The sequence below is a fragment of the Drosophila tropicalis genome, unplaced genomic scaffold, assembly GCF_018151085.1.
Source record: "Drosophila tropicalis isolate 14030-0801.00 unplaced genomic scaffold, ASM1815108v1 contig_593, whole genome shotgun sequence".
Classification (NCBI taxonomy): Eukaryota; Metazoa; Arthropoda; class Insecta; order Diptera; family Drosophilidae; genus Drosophila; species Drosophila tropicalis.
Window position 1 is genome coordinate 15,070,633 of NW_027173070.1, and position 24,153 is coordinate 15,094,785.

General features: G+C 33.3%; 1 protein-coding gene across 1 annotated transcript; it reads right to left on the reverse strand.

Moving 5' to 3' along the window:
- Nucleotides 1–5,416: 5,416 nt before the first annotated feature.
- Nucleotides 5,417–7,347, reverse strand: Ir56d (Ionotropic receptor 56d). Its single transcript, XM_068291839.1, is given in 2 exon segments — nt 5,417–5,583; nt 5,586–7,347. Coding segments are annotated over 2 exon segments (1,929 nt in total).
- Between the last annotated feature and the right edge of the window lie 16,806 nt (nt 7,348–24,153).

Here is a 24,153-nt window from a genome sequence, read left to right on the forward strand (position 1 = left end):
TCCTTAATTTTTGTCTTCAATTCTAAAATTTAAAACGTTTTATTCCTTATTCATCCACTTTAAAGTTTTAAAGTGATTTACTTTTATCTGATCCATCTGTCCTTTTGGAGATGTGATTGACATCGGCGTAAAGCGTCTATCGCTTAAAGCATTTTCCTTATTCATATTATTTGCGTACTTTAAACAATTTATCCAATAAGCATAATGTTAGTGCCATGCCCTTTTTGTTAAAGCTTTTGTTGGCGACAATTTTGATGGTTATGTTGGTGGTTGGTGTTGTTATGATTCTGTTATCACCATTTGAGAACTTTTCAGATTGGCTACCCTTGATGGGATCATTCTCATTTTTAAATTTGGTGGTGAAAATTTATTCTTTTATAAACACCCACAATGACAGTGTGCCCACTAGTTTGTTGCTACTGCTACGTGTTGAAAAATCTAATCGTCGTGAATCGCTTTTTTATGGCAAGAGTCCATTGGGTGATGTGTATGTTGGAGGGCTTTACATTGCTTTAAAAATATTTTCTATTTCATTTGTCAGCCAAAACTATTTTTGCGAGTGGCATGATTCAAAACCTTCGGCATAGTGTTGTTATTGACGAAACGATATTACTATATTCAGTTTATACTTAAAAGCATTTTCCTCATTCACTTTATTTTCCCAAGGAAGGAATTCAATTTCACTGCCAAACCATTTCATGGCTAATCGACGGTTTTATCAAGATATGTATGTTTTTCATGTCGCCAAACTTGTTTCTGGTGGTGCTTCAATTGGTTTTGAAATATTTGCAATCTAAAATGCCAAAAGGCCCCACTATTGGTGGTATGTTCAACTGACTTTGCGGCGACATGTTGACCAAGTGTCCAAGCAAGAATATTGCTCGGATTTAGATGGGCTTCATGTATGGTAAACGTACTATGGGTGCCGTCGGCTAACCTCAGCGTGACATACGCTGGCAGAATTGTTTTGCAGTGGCTTTGTTGTCAGTGGCTCGGAATAGGCGGCTATTTGGTCCCCGCCGACATTTGCTACTGAAGGGTATTTACATGTACCGAATTATACGGAGAGCCTCTCGATATTTTACTTATGTAGCTCTGCCTAACCTAAATTTTTTAGACAAGTTTCGAAAGATTAAACACAAATATACATTTGCAAAAATTTTCTCTCCTTTTTGGAAAAATATTTTTCTTGTGTGTTCTAGAAATCGGAATTTAATTTTTAAAATTTTAAACGTGTAGCAGGCCAGCTCACTTAAGACGGGAATACCCATTCTCTCAGAGATAGAACATGCTCGTATCTAAATGAGAGCGAAGTACGAGAGAGTCTGGGTTGAACGAGCTTGTGAATCGGTCGTGCTAATGAGAATAAAGATCCTATAATAAACCCACAATTATAATAAATATATACATACATATATATAAACAATTAAAACGAATCAGCCTTTTACAAACGTATTTTCGATGCGCAATCGATGGTAGCAGAGGTTGAGGTTAGCCGACGGCACCCGAACGAGCTAATATCGTCGTTGCATATTTCTTATTTGAAAAAAAATAAAATGGAAGAAGTAAAGCAGCAAAGAATACTTTATTTTACTATGATTTTTGTATACGCCACTTCACTACGTGCGTCTGTGCATTGTTGAAAAATAATCAACAGAGCAACAGATCACACACACATACAGACGCAATGCTGCATAAACTGTTTATGTAAGTGTGCCAATTACTTTACGCATGTACGCAAACAAACGGGACGAAGAAAATAACAAAATTCTGGTATAGCGAATTGAAAAGGGACAGAGTGATATATGAAAGGTTTTATCCATGTATTGATGAATTGAGCTTGAAACATGTAAAAAATATTATGCCCAAGAACTGCAAGGGCATTTAAACTTTGGGTAAATATTTACTTTTTTTGTTCGCACTATTCTCAACAAACGAAAATATTGTTGAGTTTACAATATTTCTTGATTTTATGGAACAAATATAGTTTAGAATACAATATTCGGCTGCCAGAGCAGCCAAATATTCCTCGACTTCAGAAATTAGATTAAAATATTTGGCTACCAGGGCGGTCAAACAGCGCGCCAAATAAAAAATATCGTTTGACAACACTGAAATCTAGCTTTACCCGATTTTTCCACTTTTCAACACTGAAATCTCGAGTAGTAATAGTAAACATTTACCAATTTGATATTTATACATACATACATACATATATGTACATACATATGTATGTTAATTTTAGTGAATGGACACAAATCGGCTCTGCTTAAACGCTGCAGGCAGCGCTGACATCAGCTTACTACATCAGTGCACGGAGCTCTTTAGCACAAAATCGCCGCAAATACCGAACCACTGACGTCGTGCATTGATGTAATAACTTAGTGTTGATAGGAAAAATAATATCGATAACAATTGAGATGCCAGTGTTAGGAAAAGTGTGAATAGTGTTGTAAGTGTTTGATATTTACTTTGGTTTCAACACTTAAAAGTCCAATGACAGTTACTTATGCATGTGTGTGTGTGAACATGTGTTGGGCTTGACGGAGAGAAACGGTATAAATAGAGGAACACGACGGGTTGGAGCTCATTCTACTTCATCAAGTCGTTGCGATAGAATCAAATTGTTTCCTTAATTTTTGTCTTCAATTCTAAAATTTAAAACGTTTTATTCCTTATTCATCCACTTTAAAGTTTTAAAGTGATTTACTTTTATCTGATCCATCTGTCCTTTTGGAGATGTGATTGACATCGGCGTAAAGCGTCTATCGCTTAAAGCATTTTCCTTATTCATATTATTTGCGTACTTTAAACAATTTATCCAATAAGCATAATGTTAGTGCCATGCCCTTTTTGTTAAAGCTTTTGTTGGCGACAATTTTGATGGTTATGTTGGTGGTTGGTGTTGTTATGATTCTGTTATCACCATTTGAGAACTTTTCAGATTGGCTACCCTTGATGGGATCATTCTCATTTTTAAATTTGGTGGTGAAAATTTATTCTTTTATAAACACCCACAATGACAGTGTGCCCACTAGTTTGTTGCTACTGCTACGTGTTGAAAAATCTAATCGTCGTGAATCGCTTTTTTATGGCAAGAGTCCATTGGGTGATGTGTATGTTGGAGGGCTTTACATTGCTTTAAAAATATTTTCTATTTCATTTGTCAGCCAAAACTATTTTTGCGAGTGGCATGATTCAAAACCTTCGGCATAGTGTTGTTATTGACGAAACGATATTACTATATTCAGTTTATACTTAAAAGCATTTTCCTCATTCACTTTATTTTCCCAAGGAAGGAATTCAATTTCACTGCCAAACCATTTCATGGCTAATCGACGGTTTTATCAAGATATGTATGTTTTTCATGTCGCCAAACTTGTTTCTGGTGGTGCTTCAATTGGTTTTGAAATATTTGCAATCTAAAATGCCAAAAGGCCCCACTATTGGTGGTATGTTCAACTGACTTTGCGGCGACATGTTGACCAAGTGTCCAAGCAAGAATATTGCTCGGATTTAGATGGGCTTCATGTATGGTAAACGTACTATGGGTGCCGTCGGCTAACCTCAGCGTGACATACGCTGGCAGAATTGTTTTGCAGTGGCTTTGTTGTCAGTGGCTCGGAATAGGCGGCTATTTGGTCCCCGCCGACATTTGCTACTGAAGGGTATTTACATGTACCGAATTATACGGAGAGCCTCTCGATATTTTACTTATGTAGCTCTGCCTAACCTAAATTTTTTAGACAAGTTTCGAAAGATTAAACACAAATATACATTTGCAAAAATTTTCTCTCCTTTTTGGAAAAATATTTTTCTTGTGTGTTCTAGAAATCGGAATTTAATTTTTAAAATTTTAAACGTGTAGCAGGCCAGCTCACTTAAGACGGGAATACCCATTCTCTCAGAGATAGAACATGCTCGTATCTAAATGAGAGCGAAGTACGAGAGAGTCTGGGTTGAACGAGCTTGTGAATCGGTCGTGCTAATGAGAATAAAGATCCTATAATAAACCCACAATTATAATAAATATATACATACATATATATAAACAATTAAAACGAATCAGCCTTTTACAAACGTATTTTCGATGCGCAATCGATGGTAGCAGAGGTTGAGGTTAGCCGACGGCACCCGAACGAGCTAATATCGTCGTTGCATATTTCTTATTTGAAAAAAAATAAAATGGAAGAAGTAAAGCAGCAAAGAATACTTTATTTTACTATGATTTTTGTATACGCCACTTCACTACGTGCGTCTGTGCATTGTTGAAAAATAATCAACAGAGCAACAGATCACACACACATACAGACGCAATGCTGCATAAACTGTTTATGTAAGTGTGCCAATTACTTTACGCATGTACGCAAACAAACGGGACGAAGAAAATAACAAAATTCTGGTATAGCGAATTGAAAAGGGACAGAGTGATATATGAAAGGTTTTATCCATGTATTGATGAATTGAGCTTGAAACATGTAAAAATATTATGCCCAAGAACTGCAAGGGCATTTAAACTTTGGGTAAATATTTACTTTTTTTGTTCGCACTATTCTCAACAAACGAAAATATTGTTGAGTTTACAATATTACTTAAATTTATGGAACAAATATAGTTCAGATTACAATATTCGGCTCCAGAGCAGCCGAATATTGCTCGAATTCATAATTTAGAGTAAAATATTTAGCTTCCAGGGCGGTCAAACAACGCGCCAAATAAAAAATAGCGTTTGCCAACACTGTAATCTAGCTTTAGCCGATTTTTCCACTTTGCAACACTGAAAACTCGAGTAGCTTAAGTAAATACAGTTTGGCAAGAAAGTGTTTACACACAGGAAAAACATTTAAATTTTTTACTTTGAAGCGAAAAAAAGCAGTAGAAATATGATTATCCAAACTTTTTTTAATGAAAATGGGTAAACTAAACTATAAACTTATTAGTAAGTGAAAAAAAATTAACAATATGTTTCCATTAACAAAACAAAATAACAAAAAATGTAAGAAAAATCAACTGTCAAGAAAGTGTTTACACAACTAAAACTATTTAGTGTTTTAACTACTTAGTAGTTAAATCTAATATTTTGTGTGGCCACCATTGGCATCTATGACTGCTCCCATGCGTCTTTTCATTGATTGGACCAGGTTACTGAACATATTCCACTGGGATATTGTATATTTGAATATACATTTTCTTACTGTTTTTATTTCGCTTCAAAGCAAAAAAATTTAATCGTTTTCCCTGTGTGTAAACACTTTCTTGCCAAACTGTACATATTAACCAAAAATTGCGTTTTCAATTGTAATCGGCGGCTCCGTTATTAAATAATGGTTTTTTTTTTTTTAAAGTGTCCGAAAAAGAGGCCCCCAACCAAGAATATTCCTTTAAGTTAATTAATATACATATTTAGATTCATTGTTTATTTGCTGAGCTTTTTGTGTAACTTTCTTAAAGATGTTCGAATGGGATACCCGTGTGGGCTGAAAATAAAATATTGATACCATTTCATTTCCGCTGCAAATGCCAATCCGGCCAAAACACAGCCCAAACACCAAACGTGAATCATGCTTGAAAAAAGCTCAAGCCCAAGGCTCTTGGCTCTTCGCTAACAATGGCCACATGGATTTTATCCAGGTGAAGAGCCTCCCAGAATGCCTCCCGTTTCCAGTGTTGCATAAGTCCAGCTTGTTGGGCTATCATAATATAGCCCTGCAGCGGCGATTGCAAATGAGAGTCAAGATGCACGGGAAAGACATGATAGAAGGGTCCCGAACATATGTCTGTGAGACGAAAGATTGGCTTTCGCAGATGTTTCTGCTGCATATCGAGAAAACGCCAACGGTCACTGGTTACAGCATAACCATAACTGATATTCAGAGGATCACGATAGTGATCCAATATTTCCTTATCCACTACCTTAAGTTGTTTTAGAAAGTCCTCTGGAAACTGATTGCGTAGACTTCTGATGTGATCATTCTCATAAGTCATAACTAATATTCTTAAATTTGCCTCTATTATGTCCTGAACCGTATTAACTTGTCGTTGTGGTGGAGACGATGTAAAATAGCTGGTCATCTTTGAAATATACATATTAGAAGAGATGAGACCCATGGCAAAAAGTACAATATACAGATAGCGTATGCGATGAGTCGGTGTCTTGATGATATAAATCGGAGCACTATAGGTCACAGTGCATATGGACTGAAGAAATGCAGCACTGAAATCTCGCGGACGTATGGGTGAACACCACCAAATGGCAATGGTTATATAAAGAACCGAGATCATTAGTAATATCCAGGCGCTATTTTCCAACGCTTCACGTATATAAGCCTCAGCCGGTGATTGATTGCGATAGGGCACCATGATGCACCAGTCATTTATGCCAATCGGATAGCTATAGCTAACCGAATAGTTGCCAACCATGTCCGTGAACGAATGAATCAATGTCTCATACACACCATGTGCTACCAGTTCCAATAGATTTGGTAAATTCAAGGACATTGACATATTCCCGCTTGTGTCCAGAATGCGAGCATTTGCGAACTTAAGGAATCCCAAGAACAAATTGCCGCTAGTGCCATGGACATAATTATCCTCATAACTGTTTGTTGGCCTATCGGACTTGAATACCCGTGGCAAATCATAGAGTATTGGCGTCTTTAGCACATATTCCTTCATATCTCTACTGTGCTTGTAGAAAAATTCATCGGCCTTCCAGGAGTCTGTCTTATTCAGTATTGAGGGTGTCGGATATGGATCCAATAGATAGACATTATTTTGTAATGTAATCATTACAGTATTTAGAAATTGTTTGCTCCAAACCCAATCAAAAGTATTGTTAATATTCTTAGAGAATTGTGTTAGGGCATCGAAGTCCACATAAAACTCGGCAGTGCTGAGTTTTGGAAACAATATGAAAAGGGTCTTCAGCCAGCGTATTCCTCTTAACTTCTGGGCAGCTAATTCCATAATGGGATCGTCACGTTCAGTTGTATAGATCATAACCAATGAGGGTGTACTTATTAGTTCTATCATGGGCATTGAGGCATGATAGTTCCTTGTAAATATCAGATTCGGTGCCAGCGGAAAATGTATACAAAATTCACGAAAGAAATCGAGTGAGTTCTCATTCTGTAAGTCCAATCTCTCCGAAATGTAGAAAATGAAATTCTTAAAGTGATACAATTCATTGATGCGTTCCACAATGTTAATAACAAATGAATTGCTAACCAACTGAACAGTTTCCTCTGTGGCTCCTGTTCCATTCGCCGCTGCTGCTCCATTGTGGTTGTCCACCGTTTGGCCCGGACGATGTTCGTCCAACATGAGCTTTGCCGTGCGATTATCCATTGTCCCCACTCAGATTGACAGTTGACAACTAAATGATTGAAATTGGCGCATTTCAACTTGGGTGTGCCAAAGTGGCCAACCTGAGCAAGTTCAAGCACATTCTGTGACATTACTGACAAATTCGCTATGACGATTTTATTGACGGACCATAAAAATTGTTTACGACCATTAAAGCTCAGGAGCGCTTTCAAAAGATTTTTGCATTTGACTTTTAATGCTAAAAAAAAAAAAATACATACGAGTATGTGGATTCAAATTGATTGTTGGCTTTTATAAAATGTCAGTCATGGCAAAAGGACATTAGTACAATTGTTAGGATAGGTTTCATTTAAAATTTAAATTTACCAAGTAGCTGACAAAAACTTAAGATATGTAATGTTTTTAGACCTTTCTGATGATGTAATGAGATAATAATTTAAAGAAGATTCCTTGGGTAAGTTGGCACCTAAAGACATGCAATATTTAGTTAATGAGTTTATTTACTTTTCTTAGATTCTAATCACTTCTCTTTTGGAGTGTTCTGTAGATTGCTTGTAGTCACTTTATCTTTAGGATATCTCAAAAACTATTCATCCGGAGGTGTCATGGTAATCGATAAGGACCTAAAACCTACTCCAAAGCAATGAAATAGTTCTTGATAGATCTTTTTTCTTTTCTTAAACTTTTCAATGATATTCCTTTTATCAATTGGTCTAATGGTGGCTATGGATCCACAATCGAATTGGATGCTATTGTAAATGGTTTTTGTTAATTTGACAATCGGTATTAGTTTTTTTTTTTTTATTTGACAGCGGTGAAGCGAATTTGCAATCTGTCCTGGAACAATCAGCAAGTTTTCTTGATTGAAGTTGGCGGTTACATGTTTTAAGGATAAACGGTATTACATGAAGAGTGTAGGGTGATTAAATATTGGGAGAGAAGGGAATAGAGGGGGGGACGAATTAATACAAATATAGATCTTATTGATGTGACAGGTCCAGCGTGTGGGGTCTTCTTAGGCGCCTGATGGTGGTGCTGTTGTCCAACATGTTGATGGCATATGGGTTCACATGCCTGTCGAGGCGCTCCAGATAGGCTGCAGTTAGCCTGGAGATCTCCTGATCCACCCATGGGATGTCCAGTTCTGAGTGTATTTCTCTATTTGTCGTTAGGAAGTGGGCTCCTGATAAAATCCTCAGCGCCTTACTTTGAAATTTTTGTATTAGGACGCGGTTGGATTTCCTGGCGGTGCCCCAGATAGGTATCCCGTAGGTCCACATTGGCATTACTTTGTAGATTAGTAGCTTTATTTTGTTAAAAACTCTGACCTAATGAATGCTGATGATGCTTAAACTACATGTTTAGAATTAGGGTACTCGTATTAACAACGGAATCAATCCAACCAATATCAACATAACTTTAAACATGATACATATAATTGTCAGTCTTTAGCTTTTGATTAATTTCCGAACCTTAAACTAATTTAAACATATCTTTAATCCTAAACTAGTTGCAATATTAAAGTACTTACACCTCGTGTCGGCTTTAATGCATGGTTCTACTTAAATTAAAAACTTTACAAATCTTGTAACTTTTTTCTAGTTATTCGAAAGTTAGCTAAATCGAATTGTAATTTTTTTTGTTACTTTTTAAAGAAGTTACATTAAAAAGCCGAGATTAAAAGCATTATTCCTGAAAAATTTAAACGATTTTCAATCCGTTTCTCTTCCAATCCAGCTCTTGGTGACTTAAGCTCCAAGTTAAAAACTCAAGCAGAATTTAAAAAAAAATGTATATTGTGAGTGGGGGTATTATTTAAATATTATATCAATAGTTTAGGGAGAAGCCCTTTACACTAATTCTCCTTTACACCAGCATCTGCAGTTGCAATCCTTGCCGTTCTTTTTTCGCTTCAGGTAGCTTGAATTCCCAACTACTTTTGGCGTTGAAGATATGAAGATATAACCAAATCTGCTGATAATAGAACTTGGTGGTTCTTCAAATAGCTATACAGACAACCTGCTCACCTGTTGTGGTGTCTATGATTAAAAATCTTATAAATTAGTAAGATTTATTAACCTCAAGTCGGCTAAAACTCAGTTTGGATTATCATAATATTCTAATAACAATTGAAGGAAACTTTCATACAAGAAAAAATGATGACTTTTGTGGCCTACTTATTAGAATAACTTGCTACTTTTTGTTTAAAAAGGTTAAATCGTTATTTCATTTTGTTTGGGAGAAACTTATGTAACACGAAAAAGAAGTTCATCAAGCAGTATTACTTATTTTTGGTTTAAGTTTTTTAGTTGAGGTATTTTTTTTGCTGTGGCTTTTCCAATTTATAATATTTATTCAGCATTTTGCATTTCAAAAGTCTGTTAATTAGTGTTGGTAAATTAAGCCAGTGTAGTTAACATTTTAGTTCATTATATTCTTAAACTGGCCCATAATATACTGCCTGTTGTCCACTCCTGTTTCGAGTTAAGCCTTACGAAGTGCACGTGTTTTACAAACTCATAAAACCCTTAAACATTTTAATCTCAAGTGCAAATCGGACATATGCAGTATTTAGTATTTTAGCTGTTTAAGCGACATGGGCTATATAATTGGACAAATCGTTTTGGGTCATGCAACAAACAAACAGCCTTCCACTTCTGCCCTTCTGGCCCTTTCCAGACCACTGGGTCACATAAATGGCCATGGAATGGGGCCACGTTCTCTTACACTTTTAATGGCATGTAACCTAACACAACTTACTATAATTGAGGTCGACATGGCTGCAAAGTTGGGCTTAAGTTTGATCAGCGTACATTATATACAAGTTGACATCAGGACATCGTTATGCATTGTAAAATGTTTCACAACATTCTAAACTTTAAATGCCATTCGCCTTAGCTGCAAACTAATCATTCAAAATTTAAAGTACTCAAAGTCATGTGAATTGTCAATTACCGAGAGAGAGAGAGAGAGAGAGGGAGCATAGACTCGAAAGTTAATCGCGTTATATCTTGTGGGCGGTTTTGTGCCTGCTCGGCTAATGCAATTATCTTACACAAAGCCATCGCCAAATATTTGCAGCTTAAGATATTTATGATTGATGCAGCTAAAGCCAAAGGTGTTTCCGGTTAGTTGCGCGCCGTAAAGAGCCGGAGCATCGCCTTTGCTTTCGCTTTGTGTGCTCGATGATTTATCAAAAATTGTGTAATTTAATGCCATGTAATTGTGTAACTTTGCTGGCAGTAAAACTGAAATTGAAAGGACATTGCCTGGGAAGCTAAACATCTGTCCGACACCTGAAGCTACACTTATATGGAAGAAGTGCAGGAGTATTGTCCTCCATCTTCTCGCTGGAGGAGAAGGACAATTGTCGCATTGAAGCGTACTGAAAATAGCCTAAAACCGCAATCCATTATTGGTGGTTCTTTTCTCTAACGGTATTCCTCTCCTTTTATTTTTTTGTTGCATCATATGTACATACTACTTATCCGGGTATAACAAATATTACTTGGCTTTTGGTATGTTATATTTTGATGTGAAGACAATTGTCCTTTATCAATTCAACTGAATGAATTTCTTCTTTTTCATTGAAGTCTGCTAATGATATTTTTAGCATTTCAAAGCCAAAATACTTTTAGGAATATTTTAAAGGTGTCAAAATTTAGGTCTTTAGCCATTTGACACTTACAGAAATGCAGGATAAGGCAATAGAAAAGAAATATACAAAAAAAGTGTAAATAATTAGAGAGAATTTAAAATGATTTGAATGTTGGTTTGAACTTTAAGATAATTTTGTAAACATTTTATAAACTACTTACTACTCACTGCTTCGCATAGATTCTATATACATATCTGTATCATATGTTTTATTTATTTTGCAATTCGTTTTAGTTGGTTTATTTATACAGTGTTTTTATTTAAAGTATGTATGTGAGTGTAGGTGTGTGTGTGTGGGTGAGTTTGTGTGTTACTGCCACTTCTAAGCGGAAGCGAAATGTGCGAGAGTAGTTGAAAGCCCTCGAGTTGTTTCGCTGCCGTTGCTCATGTCAAGTGCCAGCTGCTGCTTCTGCTGCCTTTGCCGTACGGAATACGGGCCCTGCCCACTTTTTAGTTGCCGCCGCCTCCATATCCGACAGTTGTGCTGCACACTTTTGGCATTTAGCGCCGCCTACGTGGTTGGTTACCTTTTTAAGTGCCGAAGGTCCATGCCCATTGGCAGCATGTGTCCAAACATTTCTCGACCACCGGGCCACATCCTTCTGCTGCTCCTTCCCGTCCATGCCAGCAACTAATTGTTAAGCCAAATTACCACAGCCGCCATCAAATAATTTTCCAATGTTGAAAAATTTACTTTTCCCTTTTGACCTAACCAATTTTCCATTGTCAGATTTTAAGTAGTTGGGTAAACAGGTGTCCGGAATGGATCTTCTTTTAGTTCAGATGGGGTCAATAAATTTTTGTGGCAAACTTTTACTCGTTAACATTAAAAAAGAAACTGATTAAATTTAAGATAGAAACTGAATAAAATTCTTGAAAATTCTAATAGAAGCTCAAATTTAGTTAAAGACTAAGATGGTTAGTTAGTTGGTTAAGCAATGTTGATTTTCTAACTAAAGAAAAGGGAAATTAGGCGAATTTTTAAAACGTAAATGAGTAACAGAAGCTCAAAGTTAGTTAAGGACTAAGGCGCTAGTTTAAGTGGTCGTTTTAACTAAGTCAAAAGGGCAGTAAGAGAAAACGTAAAACAAAGTGAAATTAAATGTTGATCGTAAAATATTCACTTAAAGAGTATAAAAGAAAGAGTATAAAGAAAATTCTTAGAAAGCCTACAAAGAAAAGGTTAAGGTTTAAAGTTAAGTCAAGACTTTTCTCAATTGCCATATGAATAGGTCAATAATTAGCAAAAACCATATAAATGAATTCCAATTTTGAACGATAATCTTGTTGATTATAATGATTTTCCTTTGAAACACATGTTCATTAACCAAATTGAAGGAAAACAGAAGAAAAAGGAAAGAAAAATTGTTCAAGTGGTGCAGCAAAAAAGTATGCAAAGTTTTTCCGCTTATCCGCTTGGCATTTTCACAGCTGGAAAACATTTCTTCTCTGCCTGTATAATTTAGCCATTTTATGCAATGGCAAAAAAAAAACTTGCACTTCGTTTTCACGCCTTTCTTTATTTTTTTTTTTTTTGTGCTGCTTTTTCTTTCATTTTTTGCGCTTTGGCCTTTTGGCCTCATTATCTACCATGGCTAAGCAACAATGGTTTTGGCAAAGAAGCGTTTGTTAAATGAGTCAATCTGAATAAACTGGATTTTTTTTTGCTTGCTGCTTTTCTCGTGTGTGTGTGTGTGTGTGTGTGTGTGTGTGTGTGTGTTTTCTTCGCTTCTTGGCCATGTGGCCGAGTGGCGCGTTTAAGTGCAACTTTTTGGTGCGAAATAATCATGTTAGCAATTAAACTAATGAAGACATTTACTTTGATGCTGATGCTGCAACTCATTCCAAAAGATTCCATAAGTTCATTGCAATCCCAAATGACTTCACACCATTTAAGCAGTTAGAGAAAGAGAGAGAGAGAGAGAGACATTTTAAGTAAGTCAGAGAGAATTTTAAATGAATTATATGATTAACTTTAGTCAAATGTTTACTGCCAATGAAGCGAATTAAACTAGCTTGGAACCTACAAAGGAAATGCCATCTGTAAAGGAACTAACAAAAGGTGTGTCTCTTTTTCCTTTATCAAATCTCATTAACAATTTAAAGGACTTTCGGTTAGCTGTTAATAAGACATGTTTTGACTTTCTTCTGTTCTATATAGTAATATTTATTATCCACTTCAATTGCAAGGCAATGCCACACAAGAAGTCCTTAAATTCATCCAAGTTTCACTCCTTTTCAACAATTTCCATCATTTCTCTTTTTCCTCGAAAACACCTAAAATAATAGCCAATTTATTTAACATTGTTTATGTTTTGGTTTGTTACGAAATTCACCAACTTTATTACTGCCAGCTGAAATACTTTCTGTTGTTGATTGAGAAACTTGACTCTTACATGTTTACCAAAAAATATCCTCACTGTGAATAGAAACTAAAAGTGAAATTGATTTTTTTTAACAGCAAATTTGAAGAGGTTAATTTTTTTCATAAATAACTTGAAATCTTCTATAAAATTTATAGATTAACAGCAAATTCAGTGATTCTAAAAAATTAAAATTTACTTTATCCTATGTTTTCGGAATAGTTTTTGTTTTGAACACTTCCTAATGAAAAATTATATGACTCAATTAACACAAAGGATATATCAGGATGCCTGATTCTAAAAGCTTACCATTCGAACCATACAATTTGTTGTGTTATTCCTTTAAAATGTGCAGCTAGATATCTATTAATTACATAAATTAATATTTCAATTTAGTTTGAAAACCAGAAATAGTTATATTTAACAGAATACGGTTACAACTACGCTTAAGGGACACAGCTTCGTTCTGATCCTGATCCGGATAGCAACGACAATATCCTGACCGTCATTCAATATATGTATGTAGGTACATATGGGTACATATGGAAGGCAAAGCTGATTGTTTAGAGCTTTTACTTAAGCCAATAGAGGAATGTCCTTTTCGTTTTTCATATCACTTCAGAATGAGCTGCTGATACTGATAAATAAATATACATATAACAATTTGTTGGTTGAATTAATAAAAATATCATCACTATAAGGGGAGACCCAGACGAATTCTACTGTATGTCTTTGTAAATGATCAAGTTTTAAAGGGCTTACTTTAATTTCCTTAAATTGATAAATACCAATTTTATACATAATTATTATCTACACATATTCATGTAAACGGTAAATAGTTACAAGATTGCCTCATCGCAAGCAAAGCTTCTTTTTTTTGCTTTGTTGGTGGGCTCATTTCACTTCCAACCCATTTACAGTAAATCTTCCGTTCTCACATTGTTGTAGCAATATCCCGGCCGCTCGCCCGCTCTCCCACTCTTTGGAATTCAAGCAATGGCTCCTCTCACTCTCTCGCTCTTTTTCTTCTTGTCACACTTATCCTCTTTCAGTTTCTATTGGCAGCTTGTCGTGCTCGTTCGTCGTTGGCAAATTAATTTTTTTTGTGTTTGTTTTCGTGTTGAAAGTTATCAGAAATAATTAATATAATTATTTCAGAGTACAATTTTAGTGATTTAGTAATCGTCGGTGTTTATATTTGCATTTAAATCGATGTGATAATTCTTTTCACTTTCTTGCCAAAAGTTATGAAATTTTCATTGCGTAATCAAGAACTGGCAAAGCAAAGAGAGAGAGAGAGAAAAAGAAATGAGAGCGCGCTTGTGTATGTGTGAGTCGGTGCAAAAACGATCGTGGTGAGTTTTTGTTGGTTTTTGTTTTTGTATGATGCAGCAGAATAATAACAAAATGGCAAACATTCCAATTGGAATAAACAATTTAAAGTGATATCACTGTTTTATAATAACAAAATGGCAAACATTCCAATTAGAATTAACCAATTAAAGTTAAATCACTGCTTTAACATAACAAAATGGTAAATTTGAAGTGAAATTACTGTTTTTATTTTCATCACATGAATATTTATTGAAGATGAGCCCCAATCTAAATAAAATTGGATTGTAATATTTTTTCATTAGGTGAGACGACTTATGTACATATTTTTTTTCTACCATTGATAGTACTCTTAAAATACTACGAATAGAAAAATTAAATTTAGTTTGATTAATTCATCCTATTTTGCTTCGAGAAACGTGTAAGAGACCGCGAAGGCACTTTTAAGCGTTAGAGGGTTGGCCAATATATACTCCAATATTTTAAAAAATGTTAATTGTTGTCTTCCTCTAATATCATACCAGATAAACGATAATCATATATGATATGTACATACATACATACGTACATATCACATCTTGCGCACTTTTCGGCCTTTTAATTCATAGTTTTTAAGGTGTACACCCACTGATCCTGGATAAGATAGTTTTAACGCTTTTCAAATTGACTATGATGATTCAAAGGGACGCTTTTTAACGCAAACGTAACAAGTAGTTTTTAAAGAATTATTGGTAGCCCCTGACATTTGATGTGTTTTTCGATTTAAAAACACTTAGAACAAGAACTAAACTAATAACATTAGCTAAAATATTGGGATGACTACTAAAAGCAAATATGTTAAAAAACTAAAATACATACAAGACCATTAGTGTGACCCTTCTTGTTGTTTCTTCTGTTTCCACTGGGCATTTTATTACTAGTTTCTATTTTATTTTCTGTTTGACTAATATACATAAATCGACATTGGCCTAGGCCAGACCTAGCTGTATATCCGACATTGTGCTTAACGGATTTTGATCCATCTGTGGGTGGTTGCTCAAAATTGTCTAGGTAACCTGTAACATATCACCTAGTAGACTAACATTCTGTTAGTATAACGGTAATTAACCATACAAGCATCGCAAGCAGTGCAAGCAGTGAAGGTAGGTTACCATCTGAAATTTATATTGCTCGCTTTTAGGGATAAAACGTTTATATATCGTTCTAGTTACATATAATCAAAAGAAATCATTCCTACTCTTATATTTTTTTTTCTTTTTAAATAAAAACGGTTACAAGCGCTACTACAAACCGTTAGTTGATGAAAGTAATCCCAATTTGTAAGTAACTTCACTTTGTTGTCAAGTTTGTCTGAAACTTTAAACTTACCAAAGGCATTCCGGAATGTTAATAATAGAGAATGGTTTTTTTTTTTTTGTTTTAAATTTATTGTATTATATTTATGTTGTATTTCTGCCGCATTTGAATATTCGGATTTTGTTGTTGTTTTGGTTTTTAATAATTGTCTGCACAAAGATTCATTTATTTATATGACCAGTTTGTTCTTGGTTGTTTGCCTTGACTGGTTTGCTCTTTGTTGTTGTTGGTTTTTTTTTTTTTTTTTGGTTAATTATGTATTATTGTATTTTGTAATTTGTTTTAGGTTTTTGTTTTTCTTGTTGGTTGTTGTTCTTGTAATTGTTGCATTTAGTAATTGTTTACAATTCACACAAGGTTAATGACCTTACGACTCTCTGAAAGTCTGTCTATTGACTTGGTTTGCATTTGTTTTTGGCTCTGCTTTTGCTTTTGGCCAGCATTTTTAACGGAGCTTTTGCTTGGTAAATATATTTATTTATATATATATTTTTTTTAGATCGTCTTATTAATTAAAATTAAATAAAAACTATCATTAATGCATAATTTTTGTTTGGTTTTTTTTTTTTTTTTTTGTATAACAAATGACGCGATGCGCTTAACTAAATTATAGTTATTATTTAATACTCTTTACAATTAAAATGTTGTGCTAACAGTTAAAAGTTTTCATGTCTGTGTGTTTTGGTTTATGTTAAGCGATTTTTTAATTACAATTGTTAGCTAATTTGACACTTAAAGCGGAAAAACTTAACAACATTTTTTTTGCTTTCATTTTGGTTGGTTGTTTAGATTTTTTTTTTTTTTGCCTCATTTCCTTGACTTTGTTCTTTGTTAATCTCTTTTGCAATGAATTTCAATTGACTCTTAAGCCTAAATAATTAATTTATTTTCATTATGTTATATATTGTTTTTTTTTTTTTTTTTTATTTGTAACACTTTCTTCGAGGTCTATTTAATTTATTGGTTTTTTATTTATTATTTTTTTTTTTAAATTTGTCTACTAATAAAATATATTTTATATGCTACTTAAAGTTTTTGTTATGTTTTTCTTTTCCTTTCTTCCATTAAAGTTTCTTTTTATCTGGTTGGTTTTTTCTTTGTTGTCTTCTCTTTTTTTTTTTACATATACTAAGCACATTTATAGTTACATATTTAAGAGTCTGATGGAGTCCGACAGACACACACACACATACTAGTTATTATTATTATTTTATTAAGTTTCTGTTCGGTTATTCTTTTAATTTTAAACATGGTGGTATCTTGCAGTCAGCGTTGAGAAGCGTCTCTCTTAATGATGGCAATTACTTATGATAAATAGATTCTTTTCTGTTTTTATGTTTTTTTTCTTTGAGGGGGGAAATTTTTGTATAGCTATTTGTGTGTTTTGCATCTTGCTGGAAGAGCTGCTGGTGGGTAGTTGTAATAGGAAATCAAATTATAATTGATGTATGCAATTCGTTTTCAAGTTGTCTAGTCTATGCAAGTCAGCGGAAACGATCTTTTAATCTGGGACTTTTTGGAGTTTACACTTACAATAGACCTCTGCGTAAAGCAGATCTCTATCGAACTAATGAGTCTGAATAAGTTTGCGAATAGCTTTAATTTAAAGCTTAGCTATAATAAAATTGAATACAAATTTTAGAGTTTTGACAGATTAATTGCTTTGAAGTCTAGAAAGCTGCTATTAAGTTGAGATATCACAAGGCTTTTGTGTTCTTCGGTTCACTGATAGAGTGCTCTAAAACTTAGAGTCCAAAATCTTTCAATCATGTTTTTGAATCAATGATATAATTAATATTATTCATCCGCTTATATTTTGATAACACTTTTGCTTTGGCATAGATAAAAAACCTGCCTGTCGTACTGATTAATATATCCTTGGCTTAAAGTAAGTCCTCAAATGGCTCGAGGCGAAAACCTAGCTTAATGGCTTACAAAAAAATTTGAGTTCCAAACACAACTTAGGAAAATTGTAAAATCTCTGATCTTTTTAGAAAAGAGGTATACCGTGCGGTCACGTTTGGTCGACATTAGGCCAGCTGTGTCTAGGCCCCCCGTTGTGCGTGTTAAAGCCAACACGAAGTACATTAAAAGCGTAAAAACTGAATTAGTCGCTTGCTGCATTTGTACATTGTTGCACTTAAAAAAGTTAAAGTATGTAAGATTCTTGATAGTCACATCTGTAAATGATTACCAATAGAGTAAACAGTTTAGCAAACAATCTGATTTGTACCAATATGTACTGGAAAAGATCCCTTCAACAAATTTAATGAATTCCACTATGAAAATGGTTTTGGGCCAGTTATACACCTTGCATAGACCGATTACTAATTTGTCTTGAGAAACGAATAGGCCATAGATGGGAATTGGCTGATGTTGATTGGGCATATTTAAGCATTGATTAGCATTGTTTTTGTTGTTTAGTTTAAAATGATATTGCAAGAGCTGTTTCGATTCGATACAAATTCTATTTTTAGTTACTTTTTTGGTTTTTTTCTGTTAAGACCACATTTTACCAATATTATTTTTCTTTTTTTTGGCTATGGATTTTGTTGTAGATGTTCAACACATACATACACATTACATACACATATGCAAATGTGTACAAATGGCATATACATAAACACATTGTATGCAATTAGCCACTTTGAAAAATTTGTCCAAAAAGGATTAGCATATATATATATGTATATATGTATATATTGATATTATTTTGTATATGTATGTATATCTATAGTTAATTCATGCATATAGAGTGTATATGTATGTCTCTTGCTTACTTTCTTTCTTCATATATGTATGTATGAATGTATATAGTATATCTATGTATATAGATTATAAGTACATACATATATCATCAAGTTATGAATTAGAGTTACTTTTATATAGTTATGTATGTATGCATAGACACAATTTGTTCACAATTTCTTTTCCTTTGTTTTTGTTTCATTTAATTTTTGTTTTTTGTTCTAAGTTTATTTAGATATACATATATAGAGGCGGTGGCTTTTATTTGGACTCCATTTATACATTTAGTCAGTGAAATTAATGTGAGAGATAGATGGAACTAAGACAGAGGGCGGGGTTCAAGTCTGAATTATTTAGCAGCGGCTGCCCAAAAATGTATGCTACACTTTTAGCTGGGTAACCTGTATGTGTTGGTAAAATTACGAACATTAAATTTCCTACATAAACCATAGAACAAAAGGCATTTATATATATATATATAGTAAATAGTATGTACATCTATATGGTATATAGATATATATATATAATTTTTTTAATCTTTTTACATAGCAAAATCACATTTAAATTGTTTTCTTTCGATTAAAAAAAAAAAAAAAAACACAATAAGAAGACTCTCTAAATCACTCGGTTTTTGAAATTGCTTCGTTCACATTAGTTAATGCATTCATTCATTTAGTTTATGTTAAGAGTTTCTGCATGGGTGGGCGGGATTTTTATATTTAGTTAGTTAGACATCAATAATAATTCTAAATATTATTTAGTATACATTTGGTAATGCCCCCTTACAAAAAATCCATAGAAAATCACCATTAAAGTTGATAGTTAATATTTATATATGTATATGTATATACGACTGACTTGGCTATCTTAAGTAATAAATATAACTAAGTTGTTTTTTTTTTCTTCAATTATGATATATGCATGTATGTGTTTGTTGTATACACTCTTTGTAGATATATTTATATATATTACAGAACTACAGTTAAGTTTTACTTTGAAATTGACATTAGGATCTTTCCACAGTTCCGGCGCATTGTTTGAATGCATTTTATGCCGAACTTTATCTTCGCTTAAGTTGACAAATCAGAATTCTAATTACACCAGAATAACAACAAAAATATATATATATATATGTGTGTGTATATATTATTTATTTGTGTTTTGGTGCATTGTATATTTAAGTCTATAATCTAGTTTTAGTATATCTCTATAATTAACATTTTTATGTGTGTGTTAATATGTATTATTGTGCAAGTTATTTAAATAATTGAAAGAGAATTGACACTAAGCTTTGTTTTTGTTTTTGCTTTCTATGTGCTTAAAACACTAAATTGGTGTAATTTATTGTTGTTGTTGTATGTTTTACTAATCTTTTTGTTTTTGGGGCGGGTTTGTTTTATACACAAAACGTACATATATTTATTATATACATACGTATATTTAATACCATAATTAAGTCTAGCTCTTTGTATTTTAATGTTTATGAAAAAAACAGGATGGCGGAATTGTAACTGCAATTTTGAAAACAACTATTTAATAAGGGGAAGCTATTAGAGTTTAAAACATTTGCTCTTCTGTCAGAGGATAAAAATGTGAAATTTGAATTGGAGGTTTTTTTGTTTTCTTTTACTATAAGAAACGATCTTTGTTCTTGTTTTTCAAGAACTAAATATATTGACTTAACGGGACAACATTTTTTCTACATGGCTCCTTTAGGAGCCCTTACACTTACTCTAATAGCCCTCGATGGTATGCTTTTTGTCCTTGAAACTCCCCACTAGTTTTAGCATTGAAGACATTTTATGACCATGATAACTTTGAATTCTTAAGGAAGTCTGTTGAAAATAGACTAGAACTGTGATTTTCGATGCCTTTAATGATAAAATATTCCATATTTATGGACCACAAGCCGGTTACATCCCAGTTTTATTTATTTTGTTCGCTTTTAATGCCATTCTGCAACACTAAATCATGAGATAATTGTAGTCAATATGGGATACTTTGTATTTAATGAAGTTGAAATTTCTTTCTGTTTTTAAACTGCTTGACAGAATTGCCAAATAGAAATTGCTACCAATAGAAATTGTCTGAGCTAGTCCTTGAAAAAATTTCAGAAATTTTATCACACAATGGTAACATTTATCAATTATTTTATCATCGATTTAATACTTATTCTTTTGTCTTTTTCATATAATAATACAGTCATAATTTGGACGATTTAGGAAAATTTAGTTTCCCACTCTGGTTGTCTTTTCAAAATTAATTGCAACTAATTTCAGCCACCCTGTATACAATGATGAGAAAGGAAAAGCATTTGAAACAAAGTTGTCGATTCACGATATTAAAAAATGCTGATCAATAGCCATTCCCATATGGCATATGGACCCTTTTTATATGCTTTGTTTTTTGGTTATTAAATTTGTTTCTGTTGCATGTAAAATGTAAATTATTGTACCAATTTGCTTAAAATACACGTACATACTAGTTGTTATCTGTTTTTTTTACTCGTTTTTGTTTTTGTTCACTGCAAATTATTTATAAAAATCTAAAACGAATTGAATGGTGTATGAATAGCGGATGAATAGTCTAAATCGATGAATTTGTAATTATAGTTTACACGCGTGTTATCGTTATCGTTATCGTACATTAAATGCATGTAGATCTTCCAATTAAAATTATGTTACATTAAATGTTTTCTATAAGCTGTTAAATTCATATGTATTTACAATTTGTCACTGTTTAACAAAGCTTTAGTTATCATTTAATTTGTCATTGTTCTTTGGTGTCTCTTTACTTTACTTTACTAGGCATACATACATACAAATTTATGTGTGTCTGTGTTTGGGTATCTGTGTTTTTGTCCGTGTATTAAGGGTATAAATTAAGCTAATCTCTGCAATGAAATAAGAACGCTAATTGAAACAAAGACAAGGTTAATAATTGGCAACTTAAATTTGGTCCCTTTGCTTCTTATGTATTTATATATTTCGTTTTAAACATCGAGAGAGATTGAGTCAATTTTTCAGTAGTAAATAAGCTCTTTACATCTGTTCCCTTATACAATAAAATTAATAGAATAGCAAAACCAATGATAGTGCTGCTAAGATTCAATTCAATTTGCTTCTAATGCAATTTATTTGTTTTAACAGAAACAATTTGGCGCTTGTCATGGACCGCTTGAGTGCCCAGAAATTGCCATCAATCAGTTTGCCAACAGAGTGCCACAAACTGGGGCATGCGACATGCAATTTAACGCCAACTAAAACTGATAAACACAGAACACAGAATTCAGTTTAAAAAAAAGAGGTAAAATAGAGTAAAATACTTATATATAGTGCAAAAAAGAAGAAAAATTAAACAATTTTGCAACAGTGTTCAGTATTTAGCTTTCAACACATAATGCTGATCATTGTTCGTTAGTTCCAATTTGCAAGTTTATTCAAATCTTTTCATTTTTACAACTAGCGAAATAAATTTGATATAAATAAACCTTTGTTAAGCATGAGAATCTATAAAGAAAATGCTTAAGAGCATCATCTATTTTGTGAAATATTTCTGTATTCAAGAAAATTATAACTTTTTTTATATCTTGTAATAATATTTGCTGAGAATTTGACTTTTTATCGACACTACATTTTAAAATTTCTTTGAATATTTCAAAAATTGAATTCCTCGGCGCCTATTGCATACTTTTGGGAGCGAATTTCCCTCTTTTTAATAGCCCTAGATCTGCAACTGAAGTAGTTTAAGTAGGCAAATCTATCTGATATGATAGCAAAGCTAATTGAAAATGATTTTTTTTTATCTATAAAACTTGAATTTGCTTAAGAATAGAGTGGAAAAGTTCTCTATTGCCTTTTTTTTTAGGCAAATCTGATACAAAATTGGGCAAAATCAAACGTTTATCTAAACTCTATACGACGGCTTTACAGAGTTTACATTTCTTAACAAAAGAGTATACAAAAAACTTGATTTATTATTAAGGCGTTGTGAACTAAATGAACAGAGAAAAAGATGCAATTGTTATTTTCCATTGCGGCTGCAAGTCAAACGAAATACTCACACACTCATGGGCGGATCCAGAAGGGGATATTTTTGAATGAATGGAACAAGGGCTGTGAAATTTGACTAATTTTGACCCTAAAGCTTTGCATTTGAAGGTTATAATTCTCTGCAAGACTTTTCTAAACTACTTTAGAGTTTAAAGTTTCCTTATTCAGGCCTAAATCCAGGATTCTCTCTAAAAATCTTGTTTAGTTACGTCCATGCACTCACACACACACATAGGTTTTAACTTTTTGTCGGACATGGAAAAATGTCTTTGCAAATTTTAAATGGAATATTTATGTAAGTCGTTTAGTTTCTTGTTGCCTATTTTGGTAAATAAAATAATAGACAAAGGATTACACTGAACCAATATAAAATCTGCTGCTTTACTATAAACTTGAGCTTACTTAAGAAAATAATTTATTGAACCACAAGCAGCTGAAACAGAGAAGGAGCAGATAGAGAGAGAGAGAAAGAAAGAAGATTTCATTCGGGCGGGCAGTTAGTTGTGTGGACAACCACACACACAACACCCCCACCAACACATACACACACAAGCACACAACGATATGCCTAAATGGAGTCTAGTCCTGAGGCTAGTTTCAAAGTTTTTTCTGCCATCAGAGCAAAAAGGGGACAGTGGACTGGGCTTAAAAAAGTTGTCTTTTTTTGCTGCCTAGGCTCAAAAGCATTTAGAGTCTTTAATTAAACCATCTTAAATGCAATTTCACAAAATCGTTCAAGTGAAAAATGGTTTTGAACATCTTGAAGTTGTTCTTTTCCTTAAAATTGGTTAAATTTTAGTTTGGTTTGCCATGAACGAAATGATTTCTTTTTTTACCTTTAGCCAGGCTATGCAAAAGTGCAGACAACGAAAAACTTTAAACTTTTTACTTCAACCGCATAAATTGTTTTTAGGGTAATTATTGGACTTGAATATTTCAAATACCAGAACTACCATGACGATTTCGAGATTCCTTAACTCACTCAGAACAAGTTCCTACGTTCCTACATTATAGAAATCTGATTTAAAATGTTGCCAGGTCAGGCATTTAATTATATGTATATAAATATGTATAATGTGTCTGCTTCCGTTTCGTTTGTTGGATTTTGGCTTTTGTGTTTGTTTTTTGTGCTTTTGTTTTATTTATTTCGTTGGCTGATTGCATTTAATTACTTGCAGACTAAATTAAATTGTTAACGGCTCCGTTCCGAGCGTTCAGTGTCAATAATGAATGAGATTATTGTTGGGATTATTTCATTTCACAATTCGATGCGCCCGCTAAGGCAATATAATTGATTTTTATTTTTCGACGAATTTCGC